Source organism: Melanostigma gelatinosum (assembly GCF_949748355.1).
Source record: "Melanostigma gelatinosum genome assembly, chromosome: 11".
NCBI classification, from domain to species: Eukaryota; Metazoa; Chordata; class Actinopteri; order Perciformes; family Zoarcidae; genus Melanostigma; species Melanostigma gelatinosum.
In genome coordinates, this window is record NC_136644.1 from 25417941 (window position 1) to 25445849 (window position 27909).

Consider the following 27909-nt stretch of genomic DNA (forward strand, 5'->3'; position numbering starts at 1 on the left):
CTGTAAACACACGTTACTCGACTCCACGTGTCTTTAAATTCTCCTAATGAATAAATAAACAGAGATCATAATGTGCGAGGGTTTACGAATCTTAAATCTAACTTTGTATTCACGTTTAAGACTCTCTGAACCTGTTAAAGGACTTTATTTTATTGCAGTTCCATGAAGCTGATGCAACAGACAGATTTAATGGTCAAAACGTTCCTGCAAGTTTACTCAACTGTACTTCAAGGACAATGTTGAGGTACTTTCATTTTAAGTATGTCCATTTTATACTTTATACTTCGACTCCATCACATGTATTTGGCAACATGAGTAGTTACTTTAAAGATTATCAGTACAACATATAAACCGATAAATACATCATGATGTATTACAGCTACCCGTATATAAAGTAGTTGAAACGTGAAGCGTTACCAGCTGTTAATGCATCAATCGGTATAATCCAGTGGTGTTATATTATTATATTATTATCTGAAATGAGCAATCCTGCATCATGAGTATTTTAACTTTTGTATATTTTCGATGCTGAACATTTTTTGATTGCTTGGTGACATTCTCTGTTACATGCTGCCACCTGGTGTCTGTTTACAGGAAGTTGCTGTGGATGATCAGCTGATGTGGGAAAATAAATCCTCCGATGCTTCCTGTGTCTCACTGAAGATCACAGGAAATAGTGTTCGGCCAGAACACGACCCTGTCTGGGTTTCTGGGTGAAAATAATCAATGATCAACTTTACAAGCTAAAGCAGGACAAATAAACATCTCCTAAAATGAGAGATATCGTGATAGTAATGTTGGGTTTTCAGAGCTTTGAGCACCACAGGACTAGATCCCGTTGTACTGGGAGAGAGAGCAGTGTGTGCCAGTAATTGTTGCTTCACCCTCTCACCCAGACTCTGGGTGGCATTTTGGCATTTTATTTTCACTGCCGACCATGCTCACAGCAGGCCGACTGAAAAATACCCTCAGCGGGAGAATTCCCCAAAAATGAGGACGAAGTTGAGTCTGTCCTCTAAAATCCAAACACTTCGAGGTTCAACTAGTTTATTTGCAGTGCTGCTGTATTGTTAGAAAGTTCTCTCGTTACTTTATCCAACCCCTCTGTGTGTGTGTGTGTGTGTGTGTGTGTGTGTGTGTGGTCTCCTGCTGGATTCCCGTCTCCTTCCTCTCCCTGGCCCCGGTACGCAGCATGGCTGCAGTGCGAATAAAGGAGATTATTGGAGCATGATGACACGATGAGCAGGGAGTTCACGTTCACTTGGACCTTCAGACTGTTTGAGTGTTACCAGCTGCCAGCGTTTCAAACATGCTTTTGTTTTTCTACTTGTTCGTAATGAGGAGAAGCTCCATCATATTGTCACTGGAGAACGAATAGGTCAGTAGATCTCTTTCTTTATGCCAGTTGCACGTTAGGACGGTTTGTCATTTGCTCCACTCATCAGTCCGACACACTGATCATCAGCAGGATATCTTCACATCTACTGGCCTGGTCTGCATGGCCATTGGTTTGGATATTCATGCCACCCTTTGAAAAAAGGGCAAGAACTTTAAAATAACATTAAAGTGAAGGGTTATTGGCAGGTGACTATTTTCATATGTCGTCCTCCCAGTCGAAGTATTGTAAACTCATCCGAACGCAGCCGAATGACGCCAAACATCAGCATTGTTGACAAAGTATCTGTGTGGTGTATTCTGTGAAGAACCTTGTATTTTTGCATGTTTCTGTTGGAGGATATAGAGAAGATGTTCTTTGCAGGTTTGGTTCCAGAAGTCGGCACTGGGGAGGATTTCTAGGTCTTGTGCCATAAATTTAAAGGGAGGGAGATTATCTTGAAGATTGTGGCTCGTAGTTTATTTTGTGTAGTGATGTTAAACAGGTCTGACGACAGAGGGAGAAGATCTGAATTAAATGATTTAATGTTGTCTTTTAGTCTGAATAGAGGATTTAATCTGTAAATATTCTAAGGAGGTGATTCTCCCTGATGTCCTACTTCTGGACCAAATAAGGCAATGAGACCATGGTATTATTATGGAAGATGTGTGTGATGCCTCTAATGGTCCAGGATGAAAAATGTAGTGGTTTTCTAATGATTAAAAAGTCAGGATTGCTCCAGTTGGGGGTGTATTCAGTCGGTGAGATTGTGCTGAATGTCCACCTGGCTGTCAGACTTGTAGCTATGGGCGGATTGGGGGCGTTGATAGAGAGAGAGATTGTGCAGGGTGGAGTTCGTACAACTTATCGACTCAGATGACTGCTTTTCTAACCTGCTTGCATGTTTTGGTTTCCGATTGAGAATACTAGTTTGCTTCTGTCGAGGATTTCTTGGGGGAAATTGGTCGCTGAGTCCATAGTCCGTGTATTTCAGTTGTCTGCCGTGACGTCTTTTGAAGTGTTTCGCAACGACAGGGCATAGGTGTTTGTTGGCAGGCTTTTATTGGGCTGATGAGGTGTACTCAGTGGAACGTAATGTCCTCAGCTGTGTCCGGGGAGATTTTCAGGTGAGTGGTCATGAAATCAGCTGTTCTGGGTTGTCGTCTTGTGTCCGCTCTTGGGTACCGGAAAAAGATTGTCTCATGTAGATCGAGTACGGTTTCTTTCATGTGACTGAGTTGTGAGGGAAGTCACGGTGTGTTGGAGGGATTTCTTTTCCTTGGTTCGTGTGGATATTTGTACTTGGCTGAATTTGAGGCTTTCGTGGAGCTGCTGGAATTCTCCGTGGAGCAGCTCGAGAGCTATTTCTGCGTCTCGTCCGGAGACTTTGTCGATTGAAAGGAAAATGTCCCCAACGTCTGTACAGCATGATTTGTCCGGGGAGGATCAGATGGAGTCGGATTGTCGGCATCTCTGGTTGTTTGGTGTGGAGGCGAGGTTGTCATCGTCTTGTCCCATTTTCGTGTCGGCCGTGGTGAAAATACGGTTGAAATGTTCGTCGATAAAATCCTCAATGATTGTGTTATTCCAGTTGAATTTGAACAGAAAGGGGATTTATTTTGTGGGGAAAGTTTGTGTACAATCTAGCAGCAGGGGGCGGCCATCTTGGATCTTGCACTGGTCTCGTCAGATGACGCTAATTTAGTTCCCTGACATTTCCTATGCAGGGGTCACACCTGGAATGCCGGTGAAAAGGATATCAAGCATTGCTATGAAGGGAAAGCTTGTCTGATTCAACTCTTTAAACAGAATGTTTAAAATAAACACTGCCGACACACTTGCATGGCTCTCCGCAGCTACGGCTGCAACTGACGCTTCTTTTCAATATCGTTTATATTCGTTTATATAACTGATTAATTGTTTGCGTCAGAAAATTGGTCAGATTGTAAAGGTGAGGACATCAAATACCGACCAACACTCAAAAACCTAGATACATGTTACATGTTGAAATACAGAAAAGCAGCAAGTTGAGAAGCTGAATCCTCCGCATTTTAACTCCAATTAAAGTCAGTCAAATGTTATGACACTGAATGAACTACAAATAAAAAGGTCACTGGAGAATGTCACCCTGAAGCAGCCATGACACCAGGAAGGATTTTCTGCTTCAGAGGGGAGTGAATGACGGCTAAGCCCTCCCTCCTCACCGGGGGTGGGGTGGGGTGGGCGGGACAATCTTCTTTTATTCATGCACTCATTGACTCGTGGCTGCAGCCGGCAGGAGATGAGACGGAGACGGAGGGGGAGGTGGAGGTGGAGGGGGAGGATTGTCGGCAGGATGAAGCTGAATCATGGAGGGAAGTCCGAAATCACAGCGGTTCAGTGACGTCACAGGCTCGTCACTGAGTCAGCAGACACGGGTCATTTCACGAAGAGCGTGGTGACGTAGATGAGCTGCACCGGGGGGGGGGGGGGGTTGTCTCTGACTATGTATAGCAATGCTGACAGTAGTTGCATCAGGCTTAATCAGCAATTCAAACAGGGAACGTCATTTAAAGTGTTTCACAGTTTAAAAACAGAAGATATTTCCCATAATGCATCCAATTAACTGCAGACAAAACACAGTTGAGCAGGTGAAGGGGTGCGTATTGTCTCGTTAGCTTCTAGCTAATCTGTTGGAGTACAGGATTCAACTGCACAGCAGTGCTTCTGTCTCCTTTCTAAAACATATCTTGAGTGCGATACTTCCTACTATAACGGGGAGAAAAGGATTCATAGCTGCTATTCTGTTATAGAGACGTACAGAGGTGAGTTTGGTTGCAAGCAAAGCAATAAACCTTTAAAGGTTTTAGAAACCCGTAAGAGGTCATTTTAGTGATCACCCCAAAGTCTAACAAAACAGTTTCTCTAACAAAGTTAGCCGGGATCAAGATCCCTGATCCAAAAGCTAGTGATGGACATGAACACTGGCAGCAGATGAAAAACGTGAACTAAAGAGTGAAATGCAATCAGTCTCTAGAGGCCCAGAGCTCTGCTCGCTTTAATAGGAGCGCTCTAATCCTTTAATCGGTCACTCATTCACACCTGCAGCTGCAACTGAATGTAATTGAATTACCTGCAGAACGGAACAAGCGTCACACACTCAGAGGTCCGGTACTGAAGCAAAGTTAGAATACATAACTTATGTCAAAACTTCACAAAGCTTGTTTTGCTTTGTTTGTTAGATTTGTGCAACTCTTCACATACTTCACATTACTGATATTATAGCAATTTACTGGATTGCCCTCATATTACTTCAATTTAAATCAAATCAATTCAGCAGACGTACATATTAGGATGAAAATAAGTAAAGTTAAAACGGGGACGAATCGCCAAATATTGGGTTCTGTTCATGGCCCAAGCGCCCACTTAAAGGATTCCAACGCAAAAGTAAGATGTAAATCTGTAACTTTGATATTAGGATGTAACAAACATGCAGTAAAATATTGGTTTCAGTGCCAAGAGGCTAAGACCGAGATAAATACACAACATTTAGTCGGCATCTATAGTTTTTAAACTACGTACAGGGCAATCCATTAGAAATGCTGAAGCCATATTCTAGTTTATCTAAACTAGTTCACCATCGTTTGGCTGCCCCCAGGTGTACATTTAAAGGATATTGTACTGATCAAGCTACATTTCAAGCAATGAAGCAGACACACGAGTTGTCCAGCGCATCTTTGGGTGCCTCGTTGAAGGGAACATGGCACCAGTGTCCGTGGGAGGCGAGAGTGTTGCAGGAGATAACTGTAGAATGTGCGGAGCTGTTGAGAGGTGGTCGGATGACACGGCTTGTATCTGATGACCTTCATCCGCGTAGCTGATGCTGCGCACGTCTGTGTGTGTGTGTGTGTGTGTGTGTGTGTGTGTGTGTGTGTGTGTGTGTGTGTGACGCAGCTGGTAAGAGGGGGATGACATCATTGCCTTGCTCCTCTGCACGTACGCGTCTGTGGCTCTCTGGGAGGAGACAGGCAGGTTATCATGCAGGGGCAGCTTCCTGATTCACAGCCCTCCCCCTCCTCCTCCTCCTCCTCCTCTTCCTCTTTCCCTTATTATCACTCCCTTGCTGCCGTAGGAGAAACGCCCTCCTTCCGCTCCGTCCCCAGCTCAGCCAATCGGGCCGTCTGTGGGGGTAGGGCATAGCATTCCAGTGTGGAGAGCTGCTGCATCTCCCCCAGAGCTAACAGGCAGCTAGCAGCTCAGAGGGAGGAGACACAGTCAAACCAAGCCTCTGTGTGTGTTTGTGTGTTGAAGTTTGTGTGTGTGTGTGTGAGGCTGCAAGTGTGCGACTGTCGCAGACTAGCAGGCACGGCTTGTTTCACCAGACTTTTCTCCCCCCCCCCTCTCTTTTTAACCTTGCCTCATCGCGGTGCTCAGCTCAGCTCTGCTCCTTCCTCCACTTCAGGATAAAGAGGGATCAGCGTGGAGGAAACGCCTTCCCTACCCCTCCTTTAACTCTCTAACCACCTCGTAGTTCGCCGACAGCTCCTGGCGGACGAGCAGGCAGGATGATAGCGGCTCAGCTTCTGGCCTACTACTTCACAGAGTTGAAGGATGACCAACTCAAAAAGGTGAGTGACATTGAAGCTGCCTCTGGTGGAGGGCTGGGTGGAGACAGCAGCCTGATGGACGCCGGTTAGCAGTAGCTGCATGTCAGCAGAGCACTGAGCCTCTGTGTCAGGCCGGGGGGGAAGAGGAGGATGCAGCAATAGGGAAGTAGAGGGAAGAGGCGGGGGAGGCCGTGATGAACTCTCATCTGGATTTGATTGCGTTTGACTTTGCTCAGGGGGTTAGCATTGTTTGACACGGATGTCCTTGAGAATGGGGCCGTGGTCGGTGATGCTGGTGATGTGCTGCAGGCGGACCCTCGTTAAGGAGAGCTTCCGGAACGTCGGATGCCAGGACGTCTGAAGACAGGTGTCTGTGAGGGGGGGCCGCTGGGCAAAGTCGTGAGCGCCACGATCTCTTGCTGCTCCGCCTCACTCTCTTCTTCTCTACCGGTTTCATCTTCCCTCTGTTAACTCGCCCGCTCGCTTGTTACTCTCAGGCAAAGACGACATGAACTGGTTAGCAGGACACAGATGAAACCTGAGCTGGAATACGGCCTCCGGTCATGTAAAGAAACTGACCTTTGGTTTAGCGGAAATTAGCCACTGCATGGGATGAAAGACCGGTGAGATGTTCCCAGGGGGGGGGGGCTAGTCGGATGAGATGAAGCGGGGAATGGGGAGTTCGATGATGTCGTGTGTGATGTCACAGTGCAGTCGGTGCACGTGGCTTTGCTGAAGTAGGTTAGTGGGATATACAACAGTGACTCATTAGAAAGGAAGAAAGTTATCCAACCGTGTACATCTGCTGCACTGCACATTAAGAAATGTAGGCAAATTCAGCAGCAGCCAAAATAACTTACTCAAAGAAGTGTGATAACAGTGAATAAGCTGGATTTAGCACAATGATAATAATAAAGAGTGTAAACCTTTTGACCCATGATGTGCCTCTTTACAAACTCAGGTTGAACAGCCAAGCACTGTTCAAACAGTGGAGGAGATTCCAAAATACCCAGAGGAAATATATCTTCCGGGCTAAATTTAGCCATTTGATGTAATGGTGCAGCTATAAATACATTGACACAATCTCATTCTTTTTTTTTAGCTTCAAAGAAGCAGATGCAAATTTTACATTTTTGGCGCACAGCCTCACAAGGTCGACAAAGAAAGACAGGAATAGAAAAAAAAGAAGTGATTTGTCTCCCACGATTTCCTGGAAAAACTGCATTCAATACTCTTCATTAACGTTACATTCGTCTTTTTGAGAGGCTAATCAATCTATTGACTTTCTAGCTACCACTCAGCCGCAGTAACACACATGCCTCACAGGCAATTAATAAAAGAGCAACTAAACCCCCAAACCACTTTCTCCAGCTAAAAACCAATGTATATGGGTATTTAGTGGTGTTGTTGATGGATTCAGGTCCAAATCTTGACATTTTAGTGCAAAGTATTTGAATATTGTGTTATAAATATGCTTAGCGATTGCCTTCTACTGGTTGAATCCTGGGAATTGCAATTGAATTTTGCTATTAGCTGATATGGAGGTAAGCAATGTATATGGAGGCAGCCAACACCCCCCCCCCCCCCCCCCCCCCTTATAAAACGAATGTCTCCCGACTCTTTAGACTGTGGAGAGGAGTATTAGTGACAAGTAGTCGTTACCCTTTCAATTAGCATGTGATTCGTTTATGCTAATCCCTAGCGCTAATAGCTAGCATACACATAACTAGCGCTAATGCTAATAGCTAGCATACACATATCCCAGCCTTTTATGTCAAACTCAAATCCACAAATGTTTCTAAGTTTATACTGTTTGTACTTTTGTCAACATAAGAGTCTTTACAGCACTGTTACCTAACCATAATCATAACACTAGCATGCTATGATTAGCATTAGCAATTAGCACGAGTGAATACTAGCGCTAGTGATTAGCATAAGCTAATTGGAGGGGAACCGGCTATCATGGATAGTTAACCAACAACATTTAACATCAGTCATGTTGCTGATTTGGTTGTGGTTCAACTCAACATAAACTCCCCTGAAAAACCCAAACTGTATTCCTCCTGTCTGGGTTTATCTTCATTGTTATGTCTTTACCCTCATTAAAACATCAGGTAAAGCTTGTTTTTAATAACTTGAACACCGTGTGTGTGTCCTGTCCCTGCTCCTCAGATCGATAAGTACCTGTACTCCATGCGCTTCTCGGATGAGACGTTGAAGGACATCATGAACCGGTTCCGCAGGGAAATGGAGAACGGGCTCGGCCGCGACACCAGTCCCACCGCCTCCGTGAAGATGCTGCCCACCTTCGTCAGGGCCATCCCTGACGGATCAGGTGCGGTTTACAAAAACAGATCATTGTGACAACAACACGTGTGGTTTTGGGAAACTCAAGCGCTCATATATCCTATTGTCTAGCTTCCTGCTGCCCAAAATAAAGACAAGACTTAACCCGTAGACGTACAATGCAACTAAGATTGTTTTGCGTCCAAGATACTTTTTTAAACATTATAAATAGTGAGCTGAGACACTTTAAAGGAGTAGATTTAATACGTTGTTGCATCTTAGAGCAACACTTTGACATCTTGGTGTAAACTATTCTGTTGGATGTCATGTTTGAAATATTCAGCTGGAAGTTAAATATTAGTTAAAGATTGAATTACCTGCCATTCCTCGACTCCACTTCCTGGTGTTCCTTTGGCAGAATGAGCCCATTGACTCAGCAAACAAAGCTAGAAAGTACAAAAAGCTCATTATAAACTGTTATTATTCATATATATATATTCAAAAGACCAAAGTTGAATACGCTGATGAGTATCATCAACTGTAACAAAAGTAATTATGGGGCTTTTATTCATAAGTTCATAATGCAGTAAAGTGTTCAATTCAAATAGTGTTTTGATACAATGACAAACGATGAAAGTCACTGTCGTGAGGATGACAAATTCAATCACATTAAAAGCAAAGTAATCCGCCTCAGACGGCCCTCAGTGCTGCTGTTTGTGCCCGTGTTGTGTTTTACAGCATCTACAGACTCTACTGTAAGAGTGTTAAAGCAGCGCGTTTCTATCCGTCAGTAAACAATGTGCTGACGTGGTGAAATCGTCAGGCCTCTCTGTGTTGTGCTCTGGATCTGGACTCAGCGGACCAGTATTGCTTTAGGCCCCCGAGGCCAAAGAGTTCAGCCTGATCGGGCTCTGTAACCGTCGGAGGGAGACCTCGAAATGTCAGTTTTATTGATTCAAATTCAATTTAAGGAGCCGTCTAATAAACGGTATCGTGTCACGTTGAAATTAAAATTCTGATTACGGCTCACAATCTGTGTAATTTATTCTTAAAGTATCAAAATGCAGAAGTTAGAACTAAAATATGAATTCAGTGAAAGTGCTATAGATATAAAACAATACACAGTAGGTTTATATAAAACAAAAGGCAAAGCAAAAACAGGCGAATTGCAGCCTGAACATGATCGTGTCATTACCTTTTAACTGTGGGTTACTGTACTTAAGTTACAGCGAAACAACGCTCACTTTAATTTCAAGATATATCTGATGATCAGATCTTTACAGCGGACGATGATGCTGCTCCCCAGCGTGGCTTGTCCCGGTTAGTAAAGGCACAGATATAACATGGAGTGTCAGACGGACTGTGGAGAGCGAACAGGCCGCGCTGACCGCCTCACGTTATAAATAGCCTCAGGCTATTTCAACAACCTCATGAGGACAGAGGGGTCACGAGAAAGGTCAGGGTTAGAACTTACCCTTACAGGGTTGAAGCCACGGCGACCACTATGAACAAATAAACATCCGACAGCCTGATCAGCAAAGACAGACGTGACGGGCGGGACGACAGTAGCAGCAGAAAAGGTGGACGACAATGAACTATACTATACATATACATACACTAATATACATGTACATATACATACATGTATATGTACATGTATGTATATCTACATGTATGTATATGATAAAGACACTCAACACAGTAAACAGCCGTCTCCGGTCTCTGTTAGTTCAACACTGGTTATGAAACTATTACGTTAAATACTGAAGATCAAACATGTGTATGAACTACGAGGTCACTCACTCCTATGAGGTCACAGTGGGACAGAGTGGATGAAGTGGACGCGGGCTGTGCTGTAAATCAGTAACACTTCTACATGCCAGGCGGCGGCGGCGGTCTCATGCCAGAGGTCACAGAGATAAATAGATAAACGGCACAATGCAGCAAACACTCAGTCACGGTGCCACTGGATGAAGAACATTGTGCTGCAGGGAGGCGGGATGTCCAGGCTGATGCCTTGTAACCGAAGAGGTCACAGGTCTGATTAAGGTCCGAATGCAACAGTGGCTGTACGTCCACACACACACACACACACACACTATCATGTGTTCTGCTGCAGTGTCCCTTTGCAGGATACTTAATCCGCCTCGTTGGTTGTGACTGGCTGTAGATCAGTGTCAGACAAAGCCTGAATTAATCATTATTAACCCAAATAAAGAGCTGCGGCCTTAAACGTCAGTAATAATTACCCATCTTCTCATACATCGCTGACAAATTATTAGCATGAAAATAATGTGAAATATATCTGTAACTCTATGAAGTTGTGTGTTTGTTTGTGAATCATAGAATGAACTCTGACGTTGTGTGAAAGCTTCTCGGTTTCGGGTTCTTCCCGCACGGAGACATCCGGCTGCTCTGTTCTGTTGGAGAAGAGACGCTGAAGTGCATCTTAAGTGGTCTGGAATGTAATCGGTTTGACGAATTTATCAACGCTGGTTCCAGATTTGTAAATCATTTGGTTGACAGTAAACATAAATGTTTTTAAAACATAAAAGACAAACTGCAGTAAACTACAACAGAAGGAGACATTGCGTCACTACGTGCACGTAATAAGCACTTCAATGAAGTTGTTGGTTTTTTGTAAATCTTTAAGTGTCTCTGTATTTGTGTCGTGACAGAAAAGGGGGACTTCATTGCTCTGGACCTCGGGGGGTCCAACTTCAGGATCCTGCGAGTCAAAGTGACCCAGGACAAGAAGCAGCCGGTTCAGATGGAGAGCCAGGTCTACGAGACCCCCGATGACATCATCCACGGCAGCGGGTCGCAGGTAAACCTCTCTCTCTCTCTCTCTCCCCCGTCTGTCTCCCTGTCTCTCTCTCTGTCTCTCTCTCTCTCCCCCCCGTCTGTCTCTCTCTCCCTCTCTCGCTCTCTCTTTGTCCCCCCCTCTCCCAGTCTGTCTCTCTCCCCCCCTCTCTCTCTCCCCCTGTCTCTCTCTATGTTTTAGTTTGGACACATCCGTGTTTGACGTTGTGGTTATTTCCTAAACATGTTTCATATTTAACGGAATGTAAACATGTAACCCGTCCACACGCAGTACATCCCGTCATCGGCAGCCGCTGAGCGGACGCGAGCTCGACTGCGTCCCCTGAACACGTCCAGGTTTAGTGCGATAGAAGCTGGGGGTCAGGTCGGGGATCGGCACGTGTAACGTGAGCCTCTTAATAACGCCGAGGGTCACGACGGAGACGCCACAAGCGCCGCTGACCTTCGGTGCACTGGTGGGGAACAGCTGGCGGTCGTGTTGTAACACGATAATCACAACACCGGAGACCGCCTGGGGCCGTGTGATTGGTCCAGGCCGTGACTCGCACAGACAGATGCTGTTTAATGAAACGTCAAGGGGACAGCTGCCCAAAAATGTTAGGAGCTGTTTCAACAGGTTTGTTAACAAAGAGGTTTGGTTTAACGGAGAGCGATTTAGATTCGATTTTCTACCAAAGAACGGAGACGTTGCTACTGAAGGTAGTAACCCAACGTATCCTCATCGCATGATATGCTACGGAAAGTTACTCCGAGAAAGTTTTCCTCCTAAAGTCCAGCAACACGTGTCAGTTTCCACTCGTCACATGAACACGCTGTTTACACAATAAACTTCTGTCTTCACCAGAAACAACTCAGTTCAGTTTAGGCAACACAACTAATGAGGTCAGGTTAAAGAATAGACTTGTTTGGGTTACAGTGACCACACAGGTGCTGTTGATGATCACACAAGTTAGGTCACAAGAACGTGAACGTTCTTCTTGTTTCACACGAGGAACAAACTTCGGTTTGTTGTCAAAGTTGTGTCAAATATTATTGTGTCGAAAAATTACACAAAATACTAGTTTCACGGTGTTATTCTGTGTTTAATATATTTTTTAAATTTGTAAAAACATGTTAAATGTATGTAACTTCTTCAAATATAAAAACTCTTGCCTCTGAATTGTGAGATTCCTAAAGATTCACGCCCCTAATTATAAATATGAAGCACAACCAGCCTTCGGCAGTGAAACCTGCAAAAGAAAATAAGTTGTTTTCTAAATATAAAAGTGTAAAAAGTGTAAATATCAGTTATGAATATATAGTGCCGTGAGGTTAAACGACGATGTTTCGTCTGTCTTTCTGGCCTCCTAAAAATGTGACACCATCTACACTCAGTTGCCAGTTTATTAGGTACACATCGCTAAAACAACGAATACAGTGTCGTGCACCAGTCCTGCAAATAAATCCTACTTTCACAAAGTTTATAACGTTTCAACTATAACTATAAGTGACGAATTATGACGAAACAGTTCATGACCTCTTGATTATAAAGTGTAAAGAGTTCGTCAAATATGTGAGCCAAAGGTCGTGGTGTGTTATCTTCTGCAGCGTAAACGTGTCTTTTCTGTCTGCAGCTCTTTTCCCATGTTGCAGATTGCCTGGGCGACTTCATGGAGAAGCAAAAGATCAAGGACAAGAAGCTCCCTGTGGGATTTACCTTCTCCTTCCCCTGTGCCCAAACCAAGCTGGACGAGGTAAACAAATACGTGAAAGGGTTAACTGTGCTACACGTCGACGTACTTTATATTTTGGCGAGTTCCTTCTTTCACGTCTGGAGGTTCCGAGATGAACCATGAATGGAGGATGTGCTCTATGATCTTGTGGAGACGGAGTACAGCGCATTAATGTCACTGTGCTCTCACACAGTTGGGAAGAAGGCTTAAGAGACGTGTTGTTGGGCGGGTGACGCCGTGATTGGAATAGCAATGGACGGACATTTTGGACTTGCCAAGCCGTCGGACTGTGACTTACAGTTCGTCCTTGTCCCTCGTTTTATAGGCCGTCCTGCTGACATGGACAAAGAAGTTCAAAGCCAGCGGCGTTGAGGGCATGGACGTTGTGAATCTTCTGAACAAGGCCATCAAGAAACGAGGGGTGAGTTCAGTTCTTTAACTGAGCAATTTGAAGATGTACGACGGTGCATCAGGACCATGAAGGTTCAGAAGATGAGTACATCATGGAGCCAGGAGAGGGCGGGCATATTCCTAACAAAAAATAAGAGATTAAAGTGGTCAATTTATGAGAAAAGGTTTTTAGTTTTCTTGTAAATGGGCCCAATTCACAAATAAAATGTTTCCGTTTTTTATGGCAAATTTGTGACCTTATTTGTCTTAACCATCAATGGCCCCAATACACAGGAGTAGTTATATGGTTTTATTAAAACAGTTTTATTGTTTGATGCATATTTTACGAGTCAACATGCAATACGTAAGCATGATGTCCCAACAATGATGGCATACCTTTTTAAAATGGCTGCTCAGTCCAAACTTAGTGATCGATTGAGTCATTTTTTTACTCAAGTTCAACAAAATCTTGTTTATTTTCCCAGGACTATGAGGCGGACATCATGGCGGTGGTGAATGACACAGTCGGCACCATGATGACCTGCGGATTTGACGACCAGCGCTGTGAAGTGGGCATCATCATAGGTAAAGACACACACTAGCATCCTGGAAGAGCAGATAATGAAAGTGATGACCGAGGGCCGATGCTGCATCAACTGTGGCGAGAAACGAGCTGCTCATAACATCTGTTTTAAAAAAGCTGAAAGGTAAAAATACATAAATCCAAAAGCACCTTTCAGCACCATAAGCACAGTTCTACATGTGGGGGCGCCAAAGTTACTCTAACCACAACCCTGGCAACCACTGAGCTCCACAGACACGCGTGTCATGCAGCTCTGCATCCTTTCAGGAACGGGAACAAATGCCTGCTACATGGAAGAGCTGCGGCACATTGACCAGGTGGAAGGAGACGAAGGCCGCATGTGCATCAACACGGAGTGGGGAGCCTTCGGGGACGACGGGTCCCTGGAGGACATCCGCACAGAGTTTGACCGTGAGATCGACAGGGGCTCCATCAACCCAGGAAAGCAGCTGTGAGATGTTTTCCTTCAAAGCTTTATTCATTCAAGAAAGAGTTTCACCAAATATAGTCTTCCCCGCCTGGAAACCCCTGTGCGATATGGCACCGTCAGACGTTTAGAAACCCATATTTTGCGAGTCGTTTCAGGATTTATAGCTCTTTAACCGTAGGACACTCCCGCCCAGCATAGAATACTCCTCAAGCTGTGACATGTCCAGTACATGCTTTGTAAAACATGGAATAAAAAGACTAACACAAACTGTATCCGCGACACGTCATCTCTCCGCTCAGGTTTGAGAAGATGGTCAGTGGGATGTACATGGGGGAGCTGGTTCGACTCATCCTGGTCAAGATGGCCAAAGAGGGGCTGCTGTTTGAGGGACGGATCACCCCCGAGCTCCTGACCAAAGAAAAGATCGACACAAAACATGTCTCCGCCATTGAAAAGTGAGTACAAAGTCATCTGGTTTTGTTCTTATGGGAATAAAGATCATCTGTTGGCTCATCGCTTCACTTCAGCAGCAGGGATGAGATCTTTAACAACATGGGATACTTGTCATTTTAGGAGCAAAGAAGGACTGAAGAAATGTATGGAGATCCTGACGAGGCTCGGGGTGGAGCCTTCGGACGAGGACTGTCTGGCCGTGCAGCACGTGTGCGCCATCGTGTCCTTCCGCTCGGCCAATCTGATCGCGTCTACCCTGGGAGGCATCCTCGCTCGTCTCAAGGACAACAAAGGAGCCGCTCGCCAACGCACCACCGTGGGCATCGACGGGTCCCTCTACAAGATGCACCCCCAGTGAGTGTTCTTTGAAGAGAAGAGGAAGCTGGGAGCTCATGCATCTACGTTAGCCGACGTGTTTGCCTAAATACCACTCCAAAAACTAGAATGAGATGAGGGTTAAGGATCAAGACGAGGCAGAGAAGATCCTCTGAGGAATATAGAGGATGCACAGCCGGCATTCATTTCACTGGTGGGAAGATTTACCATAAATCAGTCACAAACACAAAGAAAATCTCCCACACAAATCCAAATTTGGTCGTAGGGTAGGATGATTTAGTGTTTCAGCTAAAATCGTGATTTTTCTTAAAGTCCAAACTCATGATTCTGAGCAAACTGTAGCAAACTGTAGTTAAAATCAAATGAGTTATTACCGTTTTGTATAAATTAGTGCTGGGCAACGATTCAAATATTTAATCGCGATTAATCGCGTGGATGTTTTGCGATTAATCGCATTGTTATGGCAAAGTTCAATAATGAATTCAAAAGTAGTGTATTGCGCACTTTTATTTCAAAAGTACTGCTGTATCAACAAAAGGGCGATAACAGTTGGTTCACGAGATGCAGGCAGCACGTTTCATACTTAATGTGAATATAAGTCATACTTTGTTGGCATCTTATTCTGAAAACCGGATGTTCGTCTGAAGAAACCGGAAGTTGTCATCCTCTTGTTATGTATATGTATGTCTCATGTCTTTCAATTTAAAAAAAAAAGAAAAAATCTTTTTTTTTTTATAATACATTTTAAAAATGCGTTAACGCGCGATAAAATAATTGTCGACGTTAATTAATGAACGCGTTAACTTGCCCAGCACCAGTATAAATAGGTATATAACCGACGGTACCGATGGAGCCTCTCTCACAGATCTTCTGCTCTCCGAAACAGATACGCCCGCCGTCTGCACAAAACGGTGCGCCGCCTGGTGCCGGACTCGGACGTCCGCTTCCTGCTGTCCGAGAGCGGGAGCGCGAAGGGTGCGGCCATGGTGACGGCCGTGGCGTACCGTTTGACGGACCAGGCGCGCCAGATTCAGCAGACTATGGCCGAGTTCCGGCTGACCAAGGCGCAGCTGTTGGAAGTGAAGAAACGCATGAGGCAGGAGATGGAAAAAGGCCTCAAGAAGAGCACCCACCAGGAAGCCACGGTCAAAATGTTGCCCACTTTTGTCCGAAGAACACCTGATGGAACAGGTGACTAGAAATATATCGATAGGCAGAGAGGTGGGAGGGAAGGACCCTTTGTTTCAATGATAAATGCTTCATTTTTCTGACGTTTTCTGAAATGTAATTACTTAAGATTCCAATAAATAGATCACTGCATCTATCTGTAGGGTGTAGCGTGGCCTTAACCTGAAAACGTGATGCTTTCTCGTGACACAGAGAACGGAGATTTCCTCGCTCTGGACCTCGGGGGGACAAACTTCCGCGTGCTTCTGGTCAAGATTCGCAGCGGGAAGAAGCGATCAGTGGAGATGCACAACAAAATCTACGCCATTCCGACAGAAGTCATGCAGGGCACAGGAGAGGAGGTAAGGACCTCCTGCTGACAGTCTTTCCTGCATAGACGCAGATGAGCCTCTACTTTCCCCAGATATATATATTCCCATTGCTCTATAAATCTAGACGACGCATCTCGTCTCTCTACAGAAAATAGAGTGATCGCAAAACTAACCATATCTCCCAGTATCTACAAACCACTAAAAGCACGTCTGTCTCTCCAGCTCTTTGACCACATTGTGCACTGCATCTCCGACTTCCTGGACTACATGGGAATGAAGAGCGCTCGCCTGCCGCTGGGTTTCACCTTCTCCTTCCCCTGCCATCAGACCAGCTTGGACGCAGTATGTTCTCCGATGATTAGCTCAGAAATAGCACACATTTATTGTCAAATAGGAAGGACCAAAGAATTACATGAAATAGAGGTGGAGCTGAGCAGAAATATCAATGCAAAGGGTGGCATGAAGCTCAAGAGTTGACCTTTCAGTCGGAAGGCTGCTCCAGCCCCGTACCTTTGTTGTTGTTATTATTAATAGAGTGCTGTACTGTCCAAACAGTATTTGTTGGATATTTCCCAGTAAGTGGTACGTGCTCTGCAGGGTATCCTCGTAACCTGGACCAAAGGATTCAAGGCCACAGACTGCGAGGGGGAAAATGTGGTGGAGCTCCTTCGGGAAGCGATCAAGAGGAAAGAGGTACGTAGACAGGAAGTACATCCGATCATCACGCTACTAAAACTACGCCATCGCCACAGTTCTGTCCGTTGCCTTTAACCTCATTGGGGTTGGGGTCAAATTGACCATCTACACCGTTCAGTATCAATAGCTGCAAACTTAAACGAACTTCCAGCTGCTGCTTTTGATTGAGGACTTAAAGACTTCATATATACGTGTTTTGTCCTCTTCGTAGCTCATTGTTGCTTTAAAGACCTACAACATACAAAAGCTCTGGCTGACTGGCTTTCAACAAACCTCTGTAGCGATGTTCTTAAATGGGATGAAGTGATCTCGGGTATGAAAGTCCTTTGGCGCGATGCGTTCTATTTCATCCTTACTGACCGCCAGAGGCAGTGCTTAACACTGGATGTATCCCGTCTCGCGCATGCGCAGGTCGAATATTTATATCAACAAAGTCACGTGTGACCTCGGATGACCACCGTCATCTATAAGTTCCGGTGTCATCCTGAGCTCAGTCCTTTTTTTCTTCTCGCGTCGCAGGTTAGCTACCATGGTAGCTTAAACAAGGATGTGTCTACGATCAAGACATATTAGAGCTCGTCGCTGTAGCCTTGTGACTACCGGTCGGAGTTGCGGTTCTCTCGCCCTCCAAAGGCTGCGACGAGCTGTCCCTCTTCGGAGGGAACGGTGTGTTCGCCGTTCGGACATCGAGCCCCGGACTGGTGAACGCCCCTATCATCGGTCGTCACCAGTCTGATAAGGGTCAGCTAAGTCGTGATGACAGCAATCGGTAAGATCGATTAACATTGTTTTCTATAACAGTTGTTTGTTCCACGGTTGGCAGAGCGCTTCCGCTCTAGTAATCGAGTGGCGCGCTAACGAGAGCGTAGAATTACGCTGTCGGCCCGCCCTTCACAGTGTTACGGCTATCACAGTTAGCAGAGTGTTCCTGCTCAGGCAAACTTTGTGAGACACTAGTCCGCATTGGCGTTGTGTACATGGAGATTTAATCTTTACATCTGACGTAATTCGCAGTTAGCAGTGTCTTCACTCAGGCTAACTTGGATGCTAGCTGGCTAGCTAAACAAAGCTGATACTGGGGCTGTAGCCATCAACTTTGTATCCTTACAGCTGTCACAGTTAACAGAGCGTCCTCGCTCAGGTTAACTCAGTGGGAAACTAGCTAAAACAAAAGCTGATACTGGGACTGCGTCCATCAACTTTGTATCCTTACGGCTGTCACAGTTAACAGAGCTGTCACAGTTAACAGAGCGTCCTCGCTCAGGTTAACTCAGTGGGAAACTAGCTAAACAGAGCTGATACTGGGACTGCGTCCATCAACTTTGTATCCTTACGGCTGTCACAGTTAACAGAGCGTCCTCGCTCAGGTTAACTCAGTGGAAAACTAGCTAAACAAAGCTGATACTGGGGCTGTAGCCATCAACTTTGTATCCTTACAGCTGTCACAGTTAACAGAGCGTCCTCGCTCAGGTTAACTCAGTGGGAAACTAGCTAAACAAAAGCTGAGACTGGGACTGTGGCCATCAACTTTGTAGCATTACAACGATCACAGTTAGCGGAATGTGCTCGCTCAGGCTAACTCGGTGAATGCTAGTTGTACTAAATCAGCATTGAGGTTGTGCCCATGGATGGTTTTGACGCATTACGGCTGTCGAGTTCGCTCCGGCTAACTAGAAGCTAATACTCGGTGTGTCCATTGATTGTTGTAAACATTATGGACATATCGGTAGCGGATATCAGTTAGCAGAGTGCCCTCGCTCAGGCTAACTGGTAGCACACCAAGAGTTACAGCGCCTGTCCAAGTGGAGTGTCCTCGCACTGTAAGGACTGTGGGTTTTTTTGTCCGTTTTCACAGTAGCAGAGTGCTCTCGCTCAAGCTAACTGGTGGGACACCAATATCTGCAGCAGCTGTCTTAGTGAAGAGTGTCCTCGCTCCCCTCTCACTGTAAGGACTGTGTTCTTTTTGTCCGTTTTTCACAGTAGCAGAGTGCTCTCGCTCAAGCTAACTGGTGGGACACCAATATCGGCAGCAACTAGTTTAGTGAAGAGTGTCCTCGCCCCTCTCACTATAAGGACTTTGCCTGACCTGTTTCCACAGTGGCAGAGTGCTCTCGCTCAAGCTAACTGGTGGGACACCAATATCGGCAGCAACTATCTTAGTGAAGAGTGTCCTCGCTCCCCTCTCACTGTACGGACTGTGGTCTGTTTTGTCCGTTTTTACGGTAACAGAGTGCTCTCGCTCAAGCTAACTGGGGGGACACTAATATCTGCAGCAACTATCTTAGTGAAGAGAGTGGGCTTAGAGTGTCCTCGCCCCTCTCACTATAAGGACTTTGCCTGACCTGTTTCCGCAGTTGCAGAGTGCTCTCGCTCAGGCTAACTGGTGGGTCACCAATATCCGCAGCGGCTGGCTAAGGGAAGAGTGTCCGAAGGATCACTCGCCACTGACTGCCCCTTGCCTGTTCTCTCAACCTTCAGCAGAGCGCTCTCGCTCGGACTGATTGGGAATTCCGCATAAACTAGTGGGACAAGGGTTCCACCAGAATCGCGGCCATGTTCAACTCTCCCGGCTGTAGGACCTGTATAGCTCCTCTTCAGCCGGAGGACGGCCCTGACCTCTTGCCCTAGCAGGGAGAACCCAGGCAGGACCTGCGGCATCACGCCTTGAGCAGTAAGGTCTGCTAGGCTGGCCGAAGTGGAACACCTGATGCGGGAGGTCTACCTCCCCCTGTCAGGGCAGCTGAATCCAGACCAACCTACCCTGGTCATTGGTATGGCGCTTGCACGCCGGGCATACACAGCAGCTGGAGCATCCACCTGTGAGTGCCTTCTTCAGGCACCTTCCCGCCCTCACCACCTTTTCTGTTCCTCCCTCCGAGGAATATCTGAGGGAGTTGCGTGCATGGTGGAGACACCAGGGCTCTCTCCCGCCTTACATCAGACCATGCAGGAGGTGGCAAATCTGGCCTTGCACGTATGCCAGCCAGTTCGACGACTATGGCGTCCATCAGTTTCCCCTGAGGAGACTCTGAGGCCCGATGCCAGGTGCCCTCGACCCAATGTCGGGTCAAAGATGACCTGCTATCCAGGGCTTAGGACACAGCAGCGCTGTGCACCGTATCGACAACTCCCTCTCCCACCTCATGCTTTCCCTCGCAGATTCTCTGCAGCGGGCTACTTCTACGCTTCTGCTCAGTGATGCTTCATTGCAGGCGTTTGCGCTCATATCGAGGGAACGTGGATGGATGATGTCCACCCTGGTTCAGACTCGCCGCCAGGTTTGGCTGGCGCAGTCACCCCTATCTGAGACATGTAGGAGGACCCTCCATACTGTCCCAGTGGAGCCTGGTGAGCTGTTCGAGTCAGCTGCTGTACAGGCGCTTCAGCGGACTGTTAGAGCTAGCCAGACCTGGCAGCAGTTCTCTGGTCTTTGCAGGGACATGCCTGCACCCCCAGACCTAGGGGTCCCATTTTTGGCCCACAAGGCCGTTTCTCAGCCTCCAGCTTACCCTAGTAGCGCAACAGGCCTCGGCGTCCTGCTGAGAGGCCGGACCGCTACCTATACAACCCTACTTACGTCCCCGTCCCCCCCGGCAGGGGTGCCAGGAGATGTCTCCAGGCCGGCTGTCAGGGTTCTTTCTCCCATCAGCGGATTTCCAAGGGAGAGTGGTGCACGTCTATCGACGCCTGTTCCCATGGTGCGTCACCACAACTTTCAGTCCTGGGTGCTTCCATTCGGACTCTCCCATCTCCCCATGGGTGTCCACAGTGTGTTACTGCTGTCCTTTCCCCCTGCAATCGCAGGGCGTGAACATACTGCCGTACTTAGACGACTGGCTGACCTAGGCGCCGTCCCGGCTTCAGGCGCCACAGGACACTGCTCGCCTTCTCTCACGTGGCCCGGTAGGCCTCAAGGTGAACATGGAGAGGAGCTACCTGAGCCCTTCTCAGAGCATAACCTTCATTAGGGTGGCCCTATGAGGGCCTGTCTGTCGCCCCAGTGCGGATGGCTGAACAGCCTTCACTTGGATGCCAAGTGGCACAGATACAGGGCAATAATATTATCGAAACAGTGTCTATTCATCTATTCACTATCCCCATGGAGGGAGTGCATATCTGGCGAACAGTGTCCCAGGAACCGAGCCCCAGGGGCTCGGTTCCATTCCACCAGGAGATTGTCACAACAGTTACCTGCCTCTCAAGGCGGGTGCAGGGTGACAGAACGGGACAGCCTGGGGGCAGTTGTCTGCTGAAAGACCGCAGGTCCAGGTTCTAGAGCTAGCGCTCGAGCACTTCCTTCCATGTTGAAGGGAAAGCATGTGCTTGTCCGGTGGACAGCACCTCTGCTGTGATTTCCCATGAACTATCGATGGGGCACCAGATCTGCAGAAGTTGCTACGGGGATCACCGTGGCCTTCTGACTTGGGAGGCCCCTCGCCTGACCAGCCTGTGGGCAATGTACCCACCAGGAGAATGGAACAAGGTTGTGGTTTTCCTGTTCCGTTACAAGCCTCCACCGGGAGAGTGGCGGCTGCAGCCAGACGTGTCGACCCACTGCCCCCACTGGGTCTCCCTGACGGAGGACCAGCCCTCTGGGTCAAGATGCCCTGGCTCACACGTGGCCAGAGGATCTTCTTTATGCCTTTCCACCATTCCCTCTGCTTTTGCTGTAAGCTTGTCAGAGTTCTTCCCCGACAGGAGGGATCTCCTGTCGCAACTAGAGGGTCGGATTTGGCATTCCAATCCCTGCCGCCTTCAATTAGGGGTCACGGGAGGGCCCGACCGGATGCTGAGTGGCTGCATAGAACCAGTCTGACGGACTATTCTGAATGCCAGTGCGCGGTCTACCTGCCTGCAGTACAAGAAACAGGTGGAAGCTGTTCTCCGACTAGTGTGCGGCTCAGAACAAGGTCCCAGTACAGCGCCCGTGCCTGCTGTACTGAGTTTCTACAGTCTCTCCTGGATAAGGGCCGGTCTCCCCTGCATGGGACCTACCCTTGGTACTGGACAGCTTATGCTTGTCCTTTTGAACCCCTGGCACAGGCGGAGCCTAGATGGCTATCAGCAAGACGGTTTTCTCCTTGCTGTCAATTCAGCTCAATGTGGGGGCGAGCTGCATGCCCTATCAGTGGAAGAATCATGTCTGAGGTGGAACTCAGATGGCTTGGGTGTCACTTTCTGGCCTAAGGCAGTGTTTCTCCCAAGGGGGTGGATACGGTCACATATAAACCGGCCTATCCAGCTGGCAAAGTTGACCCCCCCCCCCCCCTCCCCCATCGGGAGAGGAGAGGTCAAGGCTGCTGTGCCCAGTGTGGGCCCTCAGAGCTTATATGGCAGCCACCGCCTGCATAGTCAGTTATGGTGAGCCTAAGAAGGGCTGTGCTCCTTTTTAAGGGAAAAAGGAAAAACGGCACCTGTCCCACTGGATAGTGGAGGCCATTGCCGATACATACAAGGCGAGCGGCTGCGCTCGGCCATCCGGGGTGAAGGGTCACTACCAAGAGTGTCTCCACACCGAGGGCAAGCCTGAGTGGTGTGCCTGTGGGGGATACATGTGCGGCGGCCTCATGGGCATCGCCGAGCACATTCACCAAACACTACAGAGTTAACGTTGCCGGCCCTCACCCACTGGGGAGGGTTCTTGGCCAATTTTCTCTGCCGGAGCTATAAGGGGTAGTTACTGTGCTTCCTCGTGACTCTTTTGGTATAAGTCATCCAGTGTTAAGCACTGCCTCTGGCGGTCAGTAAGGATGAAATAGAACGAAAGTTACGGACGTAACTACGGTTCTATGAATCCTGGATGACCGCCAGAGTTCTTGGTCACTCGGAATCCCGTGAACTCGCGAGAAGATTCCATAGGACTGAGCTCAGGATGACACCGGAACTTATAGATGACGGTGGTCATCCGAGGTCACACGTGACTTTGTTGATATAAATATTCGACCTGCGCATGCGCGAGACGGGATACATCCAGTGTTAAGCACTGCCTCTGGCGGTCATCCAGGATTCATAGAACCGTAGTTACGTCCGTAACTTTCGTTTTATCAGCACTGTATGATCCGACCGGATGTTTCCTGTGCTGAAACACAGCAGGCCGAAAGAGGAAACCTCTGACGGACCGCTCAAATGTAATGCGTAAAGATGGGAAGAATACAACGTACGTTGTTCCTGTCCATCTCCAGGATGCATGCTAATCCTGACATACCGACACCTTCTGACTGATTTTATTAAAGCTCAGCATGAAGACACTTGAAACCACAGCTTAACGGCACCTATTATGGCCCAACATACACACTACAGCTGCTCATCCATGTTTGGGTTCTGATTATCGGCTTTGTGCTTCTTTCGTCATCACTCTTGAGTTTCTTATATCGATTTCACCCTTTCAGGTGGAGAACCCAGTAAGTATTCAGTGAGTGTTCGTCATTAACGGAGAGGTAAAGCGGTGCGGGACTGAAGCGGTGTGTTGTTACGGTTGTAAGAGCATGTCGTAACACCTGGAGAACCACTTTCAGATCCTGGGGAGGATTGTGCGTCTGCAGTGGGGGGGTCTAATTTGTACATTGGATTGAAACACAAAGCACATCATGTTGAATTGAGAGATTTGTGTAATGTGGTGTCATCGTACCTGCGGTTTCACTCCTCAGGAGTTTGAGCTGGATGTGGTTGCCATCGTCAACGACACGGTGGGCACGATGATGACCTGTGCGTACGAGGAACCCAACTGTGAGGTGGGACTGATCGCAGGTAAGTTAACACCGCCAGGAAGGAAAAGACATTTTAATCCAAAAAACGATTGTGTCTGTTTCTATAAACTCATCTACTGCAGTAGAACCCTGCCTGTGGAGGAGAACCTCACACACACACACACACTACATAACATCTGAACTGTCTCTTTAAGGTAATTGGTAAATAATTAGACAGTGAACTTGTACACTCACATACATTCTTGTTATATATTCATATTGATCTGCAGAAGCAAACGGAAACACTGACCTACCGTTAGAAATGTCTTAGCGAGGCGGCGGCGCTGAGGGTTTTTGAGGTTGACGCGCCGTTTGTCCTCTCAGGGACCGGCAGCAACGCCTGCTACATGGAGGAGGCAAAGAACATCGAGCTGGTGGAGGGCAACGAGGGACGCATGTGCGTCAACATGGAGTGGGGAGCGTTCGGAGACAACGGCTGCCTGGACGACATCAGGACGAAGTACGACCAGGCGGTGGACGAGAACTCGCTCAACGAAGGCAAACAGAGGTGGAGACGCACCTCCAGCATCAAACTACATCTTTTGTGTGTTGTTGAGTTGGTGTTTTGTTTCCTAAACGTACTCCTTACGAAGATTTGTCTCTTTCCTACGCGTGTCAGATATGAGAAGATGTGCAGCGGCATGTACCTCGGCGAGATCGTCAGGCAGATCTTGATCGATATGACCAAGCGCGGCTTCCTCTTCCGGGGACAAATCTCGGAGACGCTGAAGACCAGGGGCATCTTCGAGACAAAGTTCCTGTCACAGATAGAGAGGTGAGTGAGGGTTTAAGAGGGCTCTCTCGCAGACATTCATAGCCCTTCATGAACACTTTGTCTGAGGGAATTACCCACAATTCATAGCTTTGTGACGTTAAACACGGGGTTACCGGTTGAAAGAAAACTGCGCATGGTATTTGACCTCTCATCTCTTGAGGAAAGAGCCTGAAACGTTCAAATCAGGGAGTAAAAAGTAGAAAACAAATACCCACAACTGTACATAAAATGGTATGTTTTCAAGATGACGTGATAAGTTGCAGCAAAGTGCCGTCTCATTCGTATTTATACTATTTCAAGCCCTCACACGACGTCTATTGAGTCCCTGAGGGTTCAGGGTCTAACGCTTTAGGGCACATTGAGCCTATTGTGTCCATTACTAAATATTGTCATCATTAAAAGGTAGAATCTATCGTTTTTTGGGGCCGTTTGGTGGTAGAATTTGTGGTAAACGTTGAGAGGATAAGCGCATAACAGCACACGCTTAAGCAGCAGAAAAGTAGCATCGAGGGGGGGTTACACACCCAGGTACGAGAGGAGGAGGGGGCGCAGTGTGACGACTGGAGCTTATACACTGTGTAAGCCCACCTTAGCCTCTGGGAGCAGCTGTGAGGTATCCGGTGGCTCTCCTGCTGTTGGCTGACCCCTGACACCCTCTCTCCCTCCTCCCTCCTCCCTCCTCCCTCCTCCCTCCTCCCTCCTCCCTCCTCAGCGATCGTCTGGCGCTGCTGCAGGTCAGGGCGATCCTGCAGCAGCTGGGGCTCGACAGCACCTGCGACGACAGTATTATCGTCAAGGAGGTGTGCGGCACGGTGTCCCGCCGCGCGGCTCAGATCTGCGGAGCCGGGATGGCCGCTGTGGTGGACAAGATCCGTGAGAACAGAGGACTGGACCACCTGGACGTCACCGTGGGCGTGGACGGCACGCTCTACAAGCTGCACCCACAGTAAGACACAGGACAGCAGAGAAGGGTTCATTCATTCCCAAACACTGCAGATCATATTGAGTTTCATCAGGACGCAAAGGGTGTCTTTTTTATTTTCTTGTATCAAGCGTGGATAGCACCTGCTTCACTCATTGTATTGTTCACACTCACAACATTGTCGGCCCCGATACCAGAAAACTTAAAACTGGAGCTGAAGCAATTCGTGAATGAATTGCTTTCAGATGGTCGATATAAAAAGAACAATTTGTACATTTATCAAGCAAACATTTGCTGGTTTCTTCTCATTAAATATTAACATTCGCTCCTATTTCTCTGGTCTGTTAGTTTGACAAAACGAGCATTTTGCAGACATCATTTCCACCATTTCACAGGCTGAAGGTAGCAGCGTCATTTTCTGTAAGAATATTTTGGCAGCAATAGTGGAGGGGTTAATGTTGTTTTATTTTTAACTCAGAAGCCTGTTTTTTAGGTGCTTAACTGTTTCAATTACATTCTACTACCTCCGTTTCTACGTCACACTGCTTTTTAACAGTCCTGTACGTCGCTACCGGTTATTTGCCAAATGTGCTGCTGCATTTTCAGCCCCTTTTCACAAGAGCACCCAAAAGGTTGTGACTTTAGTTGCATTGTACATCAAGGGGGCTACTGTGGGTTATTAAGCATTCGAACAACTGCTCCTTTAACTTCAGTTCATCCTCAGTGATCCTTGTACTACTTCATTCATGAGGCCCTCGCTCTGCTCATCCTCGCTGTGAAGCTCAACTGAGAGCTCCGTTTGCTGCTTCTTGTCCTACAAAGCATCGTCTCACGTCTTCGACTACAGCAGCGAACTGCCTCCTAACCACAGTTTCCCGTCGCTCTCCTCTCCCTCCAGCTTCTCGCGGATCTTCCAGCAGACGGTGAAGGAGCTCGCCCCAAAATGTGACGTCAACTTCCTGCTATCCGAGGACGGCAGCGGCAAGGGGGCCGCCCTCATCACCGCCGTGGGCTACCGCCAGAGAGAGCTGGACGCGCAGCAGCACTGAGAACCCGCCTGCTGCGCCACAAGACCGTCACCCACCGCACAGCCCAACTCCATCTCCCATTGGCAGCCGTGACTCCACCTCTACCCCCCCCCCCCCCCACACACACAGCCAGAGAGTCATGCTGCATGAATAGGGAATTAAATATCTAAATATTTATTGATACCACATCAGAGGGTTTATTATTTACATGTTTGTACATTTTCCTCAACAGCTCGTCAGTAAACTGGTAAATCTAAACTCATTCGGTGCAATATCTGTGTGTTGCTAATTTTATATGGAGGCAAATATATAATTGTATTTCTATAGCTGAGGCCACTTTGAATCCCAGACGCCATAAGGATTTTGCACCATAGACAGGAAAATGTCGGCACTTTTTATACGAGAGTTACAAGAGCGGCATTTCAACGTAACGTCCAGATGAAAGTCGATCTCACTGAGTGATGAAACTTGTCTCTCGGGGCTCCACTGGGTTCAGAACACCAGTTCCAGAAAGGGCTCGCTGCAGAGGGTTGAGTCACGGCTGCTCAAATCGTCCTCATTTCTGTGCAACATGCTCGCGCAATGTGCTTTGGCTACTAACCACCTTTTTGTGTACCCATCCATGTAACTCGCGTGTTAAAAGTACCGCAGCAGCACTGTACCATTTACTGCTCCAGAGGCGGGAGGCTAGAGGAGGCGTTAGGCGTAAACCCGTTGCTATTTGTGAACTACTATACTTTTGGTGTTGTGATGAATCCCACTTCTACTCATTGTTTGTGCAAAAGAATAAATGTTTATTGGGCCCCAAGAAAAGAGCGGATACTACACGAGCGCTTTTGTGTGCATTTGTGGCTGAGCGTCAGTGTGTCCGGCTACCTGTAGCTTTCAATGTCCCCGGCTCTGTGCAGACTGCATGCCTTACATTAAGACGGAGGAGATCACCGGCTCGTTTTCCTTGATTGTTTTCTACATTAATATAGATTTGTGGTCCACACGGTGAAAAGTGAATTCATTAAATTATATTTTGTTGTGGAGTAAATCCTGGTGTGTCTTTCTTAAGCGTGTAACACTGGAGGGGAACTCGATTAAAAAGGAGATGAATTAGCTTTGAATTAAGCTTAATTGAGGTGTTGATGTCTGTAGCGCAGCTTTAATATCAATACGGGCTACAGATCTGAGATCTGTTTAAGGTGGAGGGGTGGTTAAGAGACATATTTACATGCAACCAAATAACTTTCTCGTGGAATTCCACCACACGTCTTCTTCAGA

The 27909-nt window shown here is 47.3% G+C and overlaps 1 protein-coding gene and 1 long non-coding RNA gene across 3 annotated transcripts; one reads left to right on the forward strand and one right to left on the reverse strand.

Annotated features, from left to right (window-relative positions):
- The first annotated feature begins 1355 nt into the window (after positions 1-1355).
- On the forward strand, positions 1356-27679 carry LOC306785211 (hexokinase-1). 2 transcript variants are annotated; one of them, XM_079279484.1, is made up of 19 exons: positions 1356-1378; positions 5817-5982; positions 8134-8296; positions 10926-11074; positions 12684-12803; positions 13108-13203; positions 13658-13757; positions 14023-14206; positions 14485-14640; positions 14759-14992; positions 15861-16165; positions 16355-16503; positions 16696-16815; positions 17071-17166; positions 23817-23916; positions 24240-24423; positions 24535-24690; positions 25403-25636; positions 26511-27679. In XM_079279484.1, exons 2-19 carry the CDS (start codon positions 5920-5922, stop codon positions 26659-26661), a joined length of 2760 nt encoding a protein of 919 aa, XP_079135610.1. In that variant the 5' UTR covers positions 1356-1378; positions 5817-5919; the 3' UTR covers positions 26662-27679. The 2 variants fall into 2 exon arrangements, with proteins under 2 accessions (XP_079135610.1, XP_079135609.1); XM_079279483.1 differs by lacking the exon at positions 1356-1378 and having other exon boundaries at positions 5604-5982.
- Positions 8166-9565, reverse strand: LOC306785212. The gene is made up of 3 exons (XR_013772395.1): positions 9443-9565; positions 8625-8693; positions 8166-8284 (listed from the first exon to the last, which is right to left on the reverse strand). It is a non-coding gene; the product is annotated as an uncharacterized lncRNA (long non-coding RNA).
- Positions 27680-27909: the final 230 nt, after the last annotated feature.

Coding starts and splice junctions, on each gene's coding strand:
- LOC306785211 (XM_079279484.1), top strand. CDS start 5,920: ATGATAGCGGCTCAGCTTCTGGCCTACTACTTCACAGAGTTGAAGGAT. Junction 12,804..13,107: donor CCCAAACCAAGCTGGACGAG/GTAAACAAATAC, acceptor CTCGTTTTATAG/GCCGTCCTGCTGACATGGAC. Junction 16,504..16,695: donor TGCAGGGCACAGGAGAGGAG/GTAAGGACCTCC, acceptor CTGTCTCTCCAG/CTCTTTGACCACATTGTGCA.